The sequence below is a fragment of the Nerophis ophidion genome, linkage group LG07 (genome assembly GCF_033978795.1).
Source record: "Nerophis ophidion isolate RoL-2023_Sa linkage group LG07, RoL_Noph_v1.0, whole genome shotgun sequence".
Taxonomy (NCBI): Eukaryota; Metazoa; Chordata; class Actinopteri; order Syngnathiformes; family Syngnathidae; genus Nerophis; species Nerophis ophidion.
In genome coordinates this window covers 19395496-19408413 of record NC_084617.1, presented here as the reverse complement: position 1 = coordinate 19408413, position 12918 = coordinate 19395496, and the positions used below count along the sequence as shown (strand labels likewise).

At 40.2% G+C, this 12918-nt stretch overlaps 1 protein-coding gene across 1 annotated transcript in view; it reads left to right on the top strand.

Annotated features, from left to right (window-relative positions):
- The window catches only part of rundc3aa (RUN domain containing 3Aa), a 59748-nt gene that overhangs the window by 30888 nt on the left and 15942 nt on the right, over nucleotides 1-12918 (top strand). Inside the window, exons 3-6 of the mRNA XM_061905517.1 lie at nucleotides 2440-2555; nucleotides 11110-11243; nucleotides 11313-11398; nucleotides 11467-11556. Coding sequence (XP_061761501.1) covers nucleotides 2440-2555; nucleotides 11110-11243; nucleotides 11313-11398; nucleotides 11467-11556 — 426 coding nt within the window. The remainder of the gene's footprint in view (nucleotides 1-2439; nucleotides 2556-11109; nucleotides 11244-11312; nucleotides 11399-11466; nucleotides 11557-12918) is intronic.

The following is a 12918-nucleotide window of genomic DNA, read 5'->3' as shown; positions in this document are numbered from 1 at the left end:
GTGCTGTTGAGTGGATAGACTAGGCCTTTAGCTCGGTAGTCATGTTTTTGATGTCAATGGGATTTTTTCCTGGTTAAAGGGGAACATGATCACAATTTCAAAAGGGTTAAAAACAATAAAAATCAGTTCCCAGTGGCTTGTTGTATTTTTTGAAGTTTTTTTCAAAATGTTACCGGTCCCGGAATATCCCTAAATAAAGCTTTAAAGTGCCTTATTTTCGCTATCTTCGAAACCACTATCCATTTCCCTGTGACGTCACACAGTGCTGCCAATACAAACAACATGGCGCTTACCACAGCAAGATATAGTGACATTAGCTCGGATTCAGACTCGGATTTCAGCGGCTTAAGCGATTCAACAGATTACGCATGTATTGAAACAGATGGTCGGAGTATGGAGGCAGATAGCGAAAACGAAATTGAAGAAGAAATTGAAGCTATTGAGCGAATAGCTATTGACGCTATTCGGCCATAGCGTGGGTGTACCTAATAAAGTGGCCCATAGCATGGCTGCCTTATTAGCATCGCCGGTAAAATGTGCGGACCAAACGATCAGGACTTTCGCATCTTGTGACACTGGAGCAACTTAAATCCGTCGATTGGTAAGTGTTTGTTTCGCATTAAATGTGGGTATCTAGTTTCAAATGTATATACAGCTAGCGTAAATAGCATGTTAGCATCGATTAGCAGAGCATGTTAGCATCGATTAGCTGGTAGTCATGCTGCGACCAAATATGTCTGATTAGCACATAAGTCAACAACATCAACAAAACTCACCTTTGTGATTTCGTTGCATTAATCGTTGCAAATGCATCTGCAGGTTATCCATACATCTCTGTGCCATGTCTGCCTTAGCATCGCCGGTCAAATGTGCAGACACTCTGGTACATTCAATGGGGGTCTGGCGGCAGATTTCTTGCCAGTGACGCAACTTGAATCTCTCCCTGTTAGTGTTGTTACACCCTCCGACAACACACCGACGAGGCATGATGTCTCCAAAGTTCCAAAAAATAGTCGAAGAAACGGAAAATAACAGAGCTGTGACCCGGTGTTTGTAATGTGAAAATGAATATGGCGGGTGTGTTACCTTGGTGACGTCATATTCTGACGTCATCGCTAAAAGACCGATAAACAGAAAGGCGTTTAATTTGCCAAAATTCACCCATTTAGAGTCCGGAAATCGGTTAAAAAAATACATGGTCTTTTTTCTGCAACATCAAGGTATATGTTGACGCTTACATAGGTTTGGTGATAATGTTCCCCTTTAAATAAACGTTAAATACCGTATTTCCTTGAATTGCCGCCGGGCATGTAGTATGCGCCTGCCTTGAATTACTGCCGGGTCAAATTCGCTTTGCAAAATAATTAGCGCATGCTTAATATTACCGCCTGGTCAAATTGGTGACGTCACGAGTGACACTTCCCCTGTCATCATTTTCAAAATGGAGGAGTCTGATTTCAATACCGGTAATTTGAAATCGCATAAAGTGAAGATGATTAAGAGCTATTCAGTAGGATTTAAGGTCCAAGCTATTGAATACTGGTATGCTAAAAAGAACAGTAAGCAGCGAAGTTTTATTAATATACCTGTGGAGCCGACGGTCCGACAGACAGGCAGGGCACGCCAAGATGGCGGCGAGGAGATGGCGAGCGAGCGGAGAGGAGGAGCGGAAGAGCGACCTGGACTAAGGTTTTATTGAAAAATAAACAAAGTCAAACTGCTCAAGCCATGTCCTTCCTTGGTGGTCCAGGGAACCTGCAAGACGGCGGCTTGAGACCGTCACAATACCGTAGCTGCGTCTGTCAAATATGAGTCATTAAATGACTCCCGCCTTCTGATGGTAGAGGGCGCTAGTGATCCTTCTTGCGACTACTCGGCTGCAGAAGAAGTTTTAATTGATTGATACTTTTATTAGTAGATTGCACACTTCAGTACATATTCCGTACAATTGACCACTAAATGGTAACACCCGAATAAGTTTTTCAACTTGTTTAAGTCGGGGTCCACGTTAATCAATTCATGTGAAATGAGTGACGTGATATGTGCTGCAGGAGGTAATAAAGGAAGATCTCCATCAAGACAGAGAGCCTTTTAAAAATGAAGAAAGATAAGGAAGACTTATATAAACAAGTTATCGATGCTTTTAATCAGAAGGAGCTGGCATGGACTATATTTATAAGTAAAGGTATAACCTTAATATCGTTTTTTTTTTTATTCAACGTGCTTTTCATGATGGTATCCTTACATCACACCTACATTTTTACTGCATGCCTTTGGTAAGTGCCGGAGTGAGAAGAGGTTTTAAAATAACTAGCGCATGCTTACTTTTACCGCATGCCTTTGGTAAGCGCAGGAGTGAGAAGAGGTTTTAATTTAATTAGCGCCCCGGCGGCAATTCAAGGAAATACAATATATATTTTACACTTTCTCGCCTTTTAGATTCTCAGTCAAGACTCTTCTGGAGAAATACACCGCCGAGCCCATCGACGACTCGGCAGAGGAGTTCATCAACTTTGCCGCCATCTTGGAGCACATCCTCAGCCACCGTTTTAAAGGTAAACATGAGTACAACTCGGGATGGGTACAACCTGGTACTTTTTTTTTTTTTTGGCACAGACCGAAATCCCGCCGGTCCGATCGGGCACCAACTAACATAAAATCTAACGACGCCTGGTTTTGCATACCTGGAGTGCACGTAAAGTCCCACTTCTCGCACTGAGAGTGGACTCAGCCAAAGAAGGTCTATACCATGTCATCTCAACCTTTTTGACCTCGGGGTCCAACTTTTCCACTACAGAGTGCTCACCCAAATATTAACACTGAATCAATCATTTTATTCTTGATTTTAATCGTATTCAATAATAACATTTAACCTACTTACAGTTTAACACAGGGGTGTCAAAGTTATTTTAGCTCAGGGGCCGCATGGAGGAAAATCTGTGCACACGCGGGCCGGAATTGTAAAATCATGGATCGATAACTTAAAAATAAAGACAACTACAGGTTGTTTTCTGTTGGGAACTCGCATGGCTGCCGTTTTGTTAAAATGCAAGAACCAGGAGAGCGAAGAGAAGGTAAGATGAGTTTTAATCTTGAATGAAGCAGTCTTGCATAAACGTTCCAAAATAAAGTGTTATCATCGAGCACTGAGGAGTGCTCGAGACAAGGCATAAATAGCATACATGTTGATCGGCAGCAGGTCCACAGCAGGTGTGTGAATAAACAGTGCTCAGCGGAACAAGCAGGAAGTGGACACCAAAATAAGAGCACTGATAGGAAGAGAATAAAAAAACAAGGAAACAAACAGAAATGAAGTGACCCATCGTCACAGTTTTCGTTGTTTTACTTTGGTCAAAAATAAAAGAAGTACATTATGAAAACGTACAAATCACAGATAATCGTCTGGACAAAACACTTAAAGTTTGTTGAAAATTCTGAGGAAATTGGTGCAGTTTCAAAAACAATGATCTTAGACTTCATCTCAGTGTATAAAAAAGATAGGATTCAACTTTAAATCCCAGTCTTCCTGGGATTGAACAAAAACACTGAGCAGGTCCACAGCAGGTGTGTGAATAAACAGTGCTCCGCGGAACAAGCAGGAAGTGGAAACCAAAATAAGAGCGCTGATATGAAGAGAATACAAAAACAAGGAAACAAACAGAAATGAAGTGACCCATCGTCACGGTTTTCGATGTTTTACTTTGGTCAAAAATTGAAGAAGTACATTATGAAAACGTACAAATCACAAATAATCGTCGGAAAATTCTGAGGAAATTGGTGCAGTTTCAAAAACAATGAGCTTAGACTTCATCTCAGTGTATAAAAAAATCTAGGATTCAACTTTAAATCCCAGTCTTCCTGGGATTGAACAAAATCACTGAGCAGGTCCACAGCAGGTGTGTGAATAAACAGTGTTCAGCGGAACAAGCAGGAAGTGGAAACCAAAATAAGGGCGCTGATAGGAAGAGAATAAAAAAAACAAGGAAATAAACAGAAATTAAGTGACCCATCGTCACAGTTTTCGTTGTTTTACTTTGGTCAAAAATAGAAAAAATACATTATGAAAACGTACAAATCACAAATAATCGTCTGGACAAAACACTTAAAGTTTGTTGAAAATTCTGAGGAAATTGGTGCAGTTTCAAAAACAATGATCTTAGACTTCATCTCAGTGTATAAAAAAGCTAGGATTCAACTTTAAATCCCAGTCTTCCTGGGATTGAACAAAAAACACTGAGCAGGTGTGTGAATAAACAGTGCTCAGCGGAACAAGCAGGAAGTGGAAACCAAAATAAGAGCGCTGATAGGAAGAGAATACAAAAACAAGGAAACAAACAGAAATGAAGTGACCCATCGTCACGGTTTTCGTTGTTTTACTTTGGTCAAAAATAGAAGAAGTACATTATAAAAACGTACAAATCACAAATAATCGTCTGAATATTCTGAGGAAATTGGTGCAGTTTCAAAAACAATGAGCTTAGACTTCATCTCAGTGTATAAAAAAAGCTCGGATTCTGTCAGAGTTGCCACTGACAGTTTGTTTGTGTTTTAGTTTCTCCTCTGTGTGTTGAGTATTTCCTGTCCTTAGTTCCTGTTTAATGCTCTTATTTTGGTTCAGCTTCCTGTTTGTCTCCCTGTGTCCTGTTTTCACTCAGCTGCGGCTGATTGGCATCTGGTCACACCTGATGTCAATCAGCCAGCTCCTATTTTACCTGCTTTGTTCCTCCAGTCAGTTGCTGAATCATTGTATTGTCATTCGGATTTGTCGTTGCCATATGTTGCTCTTGTCGTGTCTGTGATTCTTTTCAGCTATTACCTGCCGTGCTACATTTTGTCCTGGTTGTCGTCGCGGTAAGCTGTTCTTGTTAGCCATTAGTTATTTCCAGTTTTTCTGTTTGCTACCCTCTAGCTTCCATGCTAAAGTTCCTTTTCGTTTTCTAGCTTCCAGTGCTAGCTCCCTTAATTTGTTATTCCGCCCACGTGTGTGCTTTTTGTTTGTTCTTGTTCTATTATTTAAATTAAATCACGTTTTCCCATTCAATGCCTGCCTCCTTCTCTGCATCATGGGGTTCGTCAACAAATAACTGTGACGGATTCAATTTTAAATCCCAGTCTTCCTGGGATTGAACAAAAACACATGTAAACTCTTCTAGGTATCAAATACTTCCTTTGTCATGCCCACGTACCAATCCAGTGCTAACTCAACAAACCATAAGAAACGGAGGTAAATAGTATTCGAAAGGGTTAAATGTTCTCCTTTTTAACAGAAACATTGTGGGGGAGTAAGGGTGCCAAATAATGTGTTCAAAGTGTTTGTAACAGAAGACATTAAAAAGTTTCATTTGAGTAGAGGGAGAGGAGCCGCAGCCACGCTTTTCTTGGTACCTTTTGCTCGTCCTAACATAATTGCTATTGTGACATCCAGTGGACAGCAGTTTCTTCCATTTAAAATAATGCAGCTCATTTTAATACTTGGCAAACTCATTACGCGGGCTGGATAAAACCTATCTGCGGGCCTGATCCGGCCCGTGAGCCGTATGTTTGTTTTTTAACCTTGTCAAATGATATTAAACCATATGCTAATCACAAAAGATTGTTTATTCAACACATAAACTTGTACTACTACTAGTATTTTAACACATAAATAAATAATCAAATACACTGTACAAGAAGGGGTTATTAAAAGAAATTATAAAAAAAATATTTACATGCAATTATCTAGTGCTAAAATGGATAAACTAATAAGAATACATATGTTTCATAATAAACAGTGATAACATAAAGTTTATAAATACAGATTCACTACTTTAGTAATTATTTTTGTGCTTATTAAACTTCTCTATCTGCGATGAGGGGGCGACTTGTCCAGGGTGTATGCCGCTTTCCGCCCGATTATAGCTGAGATAGGCACCAGCGCCCTCCCGCGACCCCGAAAGGGAATAAGCGGTAGAAAATGGATGGAAACTTCTCTATCTGCGATGAGGTGGCGACTTGTCCAGGGTGAATGCCGCCTTCCGCCCGATTATAGCTGAGATAGGCACCAGCGCCCTCCCGCGACCCCAAAGGAGTAAGCGGTAGTAAATGGATGGAAGGATAAACTTCTCTATGAGTTGAGATCCAGACTTTTTCTGTTTATTTGAGATTGTCACTACTGCCACGAGTGGTGGAAAAGTGTATTGCAACTAAGTACCGCTGCGGCACATAATTTTGGCGTCTCTCTAAAGCAGGGCTGTCAAACTCATTTTAGATTGGGGGCCACATGGAGAAAAATCTACAATCAAATGGTAAAATCCTGCAGAATAACTTAAAAATAAAGATAACTTCAGCTTGTTTTCTTTGTTTAAAAATAGAACAAGCACATTCTGAAAATGTGAAAATCATGTTTTTTTTTTACACTCACATGTTGCGGTTAATAGTATTCCATCTTTATTTGAGGTTATTTATACTTTCTGAATAAATTGTGTAAGAATGTTTGTCAGTCAACTCATTGGTGTTCATTTTCAACCTATCAAGATAAAAAAATAATATCAAAATCAAATTACATGTTTCCGAATGCAGCACCCCCTGCGACCCTAAAAGGAACAAACGGTAGAAAATGGATGGATGGAAATTACATGTTATTTATATAGTTTGCTAATTTTCCTTGGCTGGTGCACTAACATCATCCATCCATCCATTTTCTACCGCTTATTCCCTTTCGGGGTCGCGGGGGGCGCTGGCGCCTATCTCAGCTACAATCGGGCGGAAGGCAGGGTACACCCTGGACAAGTCGCTACCTCATCGCAGGGCCAACACAGATAGACAACATTCACACTCACATTCACACACTAGGGCCAATTTAGTGTTGCCAATCAACTTATCCCCAGGTGCATGTCTTTGGAAGTGGGAGGAAGCCGGAGTACCCGGAGGGAACCCACGCATTCACGGGGAGAACATGCAAACTCCACACAGAAAGATCCCGAGCCTGGATTTGAACCCAGGACTGCAGGAACTTCGTATTGTGAGGCAGACGCACTAACCCCTCTGACACCGTGAAGCCCGCACTAACATCATGTCGTTTATATATATATTGTTTTACATATGTGGCATAATCCACTACGATACAAATAATTCCTATTGCGACATCTAGTGGACACATTTAGAACAGCAGTTTCTTATATTAAAACTCATTTTTATACTTAGCAAACTCATCCCGCGGGCCGTATAAAACCTGTACATTTGACACCCTGCTCTAAAGGGTGCTCTCAGCCCAACAATGGGCCCCAGACCTACGGTTAAGAAACACTTCTCTAGGTAATGTTGCAATTTTCAATCCCAACAAAGAAACTGACTCAAAAAAAGCTACAAGGCTCCACTTTTCCAAAAAAGTGCTGGCTTGATGCTGATATACGTTGGCTTAGCTATCGACATGCGACTAGTAAGCATTAGCGATTTGACATGGCGATTTCAACACCTCCGAATTTGTTAATGAACACTACAACGAAGAAGCACGTTACAATCGCTGATGCGTAATAAGTACAATACTTACTGTATTAACACTTTTTATGGCGCAACAAGACTGAACTGACTAGCTGACACCGTAAACTATACACTACTGCCATCTAACGTCTTGGACTTGCAACTGTAATTGAGACTCAGAATTGTGGTAATAAAACAAGATATAACAACTGGACAGTTTATATTTTTATATGTTAAAATTAATGACATCTTACTATTAAAACAATTACTATTTGCTCTAGAGGGTGCTCTCAGCCCAACAATGGGCCTCAGCCCTACGGTTAAGAAACACTTCTCTTAGGTAATGTTGCAATTTTCAATGCCAACAAAGAAACTGACTCAAAAAAAAGCTACAAGTAAGGCTCCACTTTTCCAAAAAAGTGCTAGTTTGATGCTAATATACGTTGGCTTGGCTTTCGACATGCGACTAGTAAGCATTAGCGATTTGACATGGCGATTTCAACACCTCCAAATTTGTTAATGAACACTACAACGAAGAAGTACGTTACAATCGCTGATGCGTAATAAGTACAATACTTACTGTATTAACACTTTTTATGGCGCAACAAGACTGAACTGACGAGCTAACACCATAAACTATACACTACTGCCATCTAACGTCTTGGACTTGCAACTGTAATTGAGAATCAGAAATGTGGTAATAAAACAAGATATAACAACTGGACAGTTTATATTTTTATATGTTAAAATAAATGACATCTTACTATTAAAACAATTACTATTTGCTCTAAAGGGTGCTCTCAGCCCAACAATGGGCCCCAGCCCTACGGTTAAGAAACACTTCTTTTAGGTAATGTTGCAATTTTCAATGCCAACAAAGAAACTGACTAAAAAAAAAGCTACAAGTAAGGCTCCACTTTTCCAAAAAAGTGCTAGCTTGATGCTAATATACGTTGGCTTGGCTATCGACATGCGACTAGTAAGCATTAGCGATTTGACATGGCGATTTCAACACATCCGAATTTTTTAATGAACACTACAACGAAGAAGTACGTTACAATCGCTGATGCGTAATAAGTACAATACTTACTGTATTAACACTTTTTATGGCGCAACAAGACTGAACTGACGAGCTAACACCATAAACTATACACTACTGCCATCTAACGTCTTGGACTTGCAACTGTAATTGAGACTCAGAAATGTGGTAATAAAACAAGATATAACAACTGGACAGTTTATATTTTTATATGTTAAAATAAATGACATCTTACTATTAAAACAATTACTATTTGCTCTAAAGGGTGCTCTCAGCCCAATAATGGGCCCCAGCCCTACGGTTAAGAAACACTTCTCTTAGGTAATGTTGCAATTTTCATTGCCAACAAAGAAACTGACTCAAAAAAAAGCTACAAGTAAGGCTCCACTTTTCCGAAAAAGTGCTAGCTTGATGCTAATATACGTTGGCTTGGCTATCGACATGCGACTAGTAAGCATTAGCGATTTGACATGGCGATTTCAACACCTCCGAATTTGTTAATGAACACTACAACGAAGAAGCATGTTACAATCGCTGATGCGTAATAAGTACAATACTTACTGTATTAACACTTTTTATGGTGCAACAACACTGAACTGACTAGCTAACACCATAAACTATACACCAGTGGTCCCCAACCTTTTTGTATCTGCAGACCGGTCAACGCTTAATAATTTGTCCTGCGGCCCGTGGGAGTTGGGGGGGGGGGTCCTTTTTTTTAATATTTTTATTTTTTTATTTGTAATGAAAAAGGGACGTTTTTGTCATGAAAAAGGGAGGTTTTTGTGGTTGGTGCACTAATTATAAGTGTATATTGTGTTTTTTATGTTGATTTAATAAAATAAAATAAAAATATATACATATATATATGTAGGTGTGGGAAAAAATCACAAGACTACTTCATCTCTACAGAACTGTTTCATGAGGAGTTCCCTCAATCATCAGGAGATTTTAATGGAAGCATTCACATACAATGGTTTATATAGGGCACAGAGTGGGTGGGTACAGGCAGGCGTAGGGTGTGGTGATTGGCTCATGTGTTACCTAGGAGGTGTTTCCGTCTGTGGCGGCATGTTGAAATGATTTCACTGCGCTTGTTGAGGGATGATAGATCTGGATGATATATAATAAACAGTTTCTCTTTTAAGCATGGGTTGCATCTTTTATTACCACTGTTGTAAGGTGTGCTGGATGCAAGAATTTGCCATGTTATTGAATATTCAACATTATTGTCTTTGAGGTTCCAAATGTGTTTGCTGAGTTCTGTAGAATTCCGCAAAGTCTGGTTTCTAAAGGAGGCGTTGTGATTATTCCATCTTGTTTTGAACGCTCCTTCGGTTAATCCTACGTACGTGTCGGATGTGTTAATGTCCTTGCGTGTTACCTTTGCTTGGTAAACGACTGATGTCTGTAAGCACCCTCCGTTGAGAGGGCAATCAGGTTTCTTGCGACAGTTACATTCTTTATTGGTTTCAGAGTCGTTTAGTCTGGGGGTAGGCAGTCCTTTTGCAATTGCTTTGTTGTGGTTTGAAATGATTTGTTGTATGTTATTCATACAGCTGTAGCTCAATTTAATGTTGTTCTTGTTGAATATTTTTCTTAGGGTGTTGCCTTTGGGGAAGTGTTTGTCGATCCGAGTGAGGAACTTGCGGCCGATATTGGTTGAGACGTCTTTGCTGAATGGCGGATTGTACCAGATGATGTTGTTTCGTTTTCTGCTCTTTTTTGGTTGGTTTCCTGGGGTGGGTTCATAGGTGAGGGTGAAGTTGTATCCGCTTTCATCAAGTGCTTTCTGGTACGGGGGGGTTGCTTGGTCGAATTCAGCTTTGCTAGATGACAGCATCGATAGCCTTTTATTAATCCCGGTAGGTATTCTTTTCGTGGTGGTGGGTGGGTGGTTGCTGTCATGGTGCACGTATTGGAGTGTTGTGTTGGGTTTCGTGAATGGTTGGTAGCTGTTATTTCTCAGGTTGAAAGTGACGTCGAGGAAGTTGACGGTTTGCTTGTTGGCTTCAATCGTGATCCGTAGGCCGTTTTCTTTGAAGATTTGGCATATGCGCTTCTTGGTGTTCTCGCTGCTCCTTGGCGAGGCGCGGCACACTGCCAGTCCGTCATCACGGTAAATACCAAGGTTCAGGTTGAGGCTAGCAAGCTGGGAGAGGAGGAAACTCCCAACGAGTTTGCACGTTTCTGCTCCGTCAAAGCTCCCCATAGTAACATATATATATATATATTTTATTGTTATTTCTTTTAAAACAAAAATAAATAAAAAAATTCTTCCGCGGCCCGGTGGTTGGGGACCACTGCTATACACTACTGCCATCTAACGTCTTGGACTTGCAACTGTAATTGAAACTCAGGAATGTGGTAATAAAACAAGATATAACAACTGGACAGTTTATATTTTTATATGTTTAAATAAATTACATCTTACTATCAAAACAATTACTATTTATTAACGCACACAAAAGTACCGAAAATGGGTATGTTGAGTACCGGTATCGATTTCCAAGTACTGGGAATTGGTTTAAATGTGAACGGTACCCATCCCGAAGTACAAGGCACGCCGGCAAGTCCTAACGTCTTTCACGTGTCCCGCCGTGGTCGTCCAGGCTCGGGCAGCTGGTTCACCTCGGAAGGACAGCGCAGCTTCTGGGAGTACGTGCGACTGGCGTGCAGCAAGGTGCAGAACAACTGCATCGCCAGCATCGAGAACATCGAGAACATCAGCACGTCCCGAGCCAAGGTGAGAGCGTGCGCGGCAAAGTCAGGTGGAATGGTGGACTGGCTGCAGTGTCCCGTCCTCCGTCTTTAGGGTCGAGCATGGATTCGAGTGGCGCTGATGGAGAAACGTCTGTCGGAGTATGTGTCCACCGCCCTGAGGGACACCAGAACAACCAGGTGAGGCCTAAACTCTTAAAGGTGCAGCGCGCACTAAATGATTTCACACGGTCTTCATCACTTAACAGGAGGTTTTATGACGACGGCGCCATCATGCTGAGAGAGGAGGCCACCGTCCTGACCGGCATGCTGATAGGCCTGAGCGCCATCGACTTCAGGTGAGTGCGCTTTTGAGCGAAAAGGCGCTTAAACAGGCTTTGCTACACATCTTAAAGTAAAGCTCTGCCAGCTATTCGTCAGTCAAACGTGCGAGGTGTAAATTTTAGCATTATGCTAACCTAGCATGATACTACTGTGAAAATGTGAGTGTAATGTTAGCACTTTAGCATCCCATGCTATGCTATTGTTGTGTCTTCCTATTCCATGCCTTAATATTAAGTTGTATGTGATTTATGGCGTCTGTGACGTCGGGATCAAATAAAATCCAACTTTATTTGTATAGCATTTTCAACCAAAGTGCTTTACATTTTTTTTAAAAACAGTGCCTTCCGCCATTATTATATAATTAGGCCCACGCCCCCCACCACGCAAAATCCCATTTCCCTCCTGTCATGCACATTACACAAATGATAAATGTCATGTCAAGACATAAGTGATTGAGCACGGAGGACCCAGGTGGGAAAACACTATCTTAAGATCGGGGATGGGTGTCGTTTACATTTTAGCTGATAATACTGGTACTTAAAAATCGGAAAACGTGCACATTTTTACTAAAATAACAATGTTGTTTTGTTTTTATAGAATTTTGTCACATTCAAGTTGAACAGACTAGTAATTTAAATACTTTTTTTTTATTTCATAATTTTTTTTCCATTTTATACAATTATTTATTTATTTATTTATTTCTATATTTAAAAAATATAGAGTTTTTTATATATTAAAAAAAAAAAGTAATTGAAAAACTGTAATGATTTAACTTACATAACTAAGTAATATATTCCAAAATAAGAAATAAAATCCAACAAAAATTGTCAAATTATTACAGCAAAAACATAAAGAATGTACATGAAAATAAAGAATGTGGGATTTACAATATCAACTATGAACAATAAAACACTGAGTATTGACAACATATGAACATTACCCCGTCTCGATCGGGGTAAAAAAAGGGGGTAAAATGGGTATAAAAAAAAAAAAACTATCTCATATATCTGATATATCACTAAACTTTAGAACTTTTTTGGAAAAATCTTCTTCCACGTCTGTCCCTTACACCCGCATTTCAGGCTGACACTCTGTGGAAACGCACTCCACCCACACTACTTGGTGCCTCGTCTGAGCTGCTGTGACTTAGATGACCATAGTAACTAGTATAGCATTCAAAAGCGCAAATTCAATTGAAATACTTTGCATAGCTCAAGACTTACGGTCATTTGAGAATATCACTGCACATCATAATGGCAGCTACAGTTTCCATCTTAAGGATCTAAAAAAAGTATTTGGGAATGTCCGGCGGGCCAGATTGAAAAGCTTAACGGGCCGCATGTGGCTCCCGGACCTTAATTTGCCCAGGTCTGATA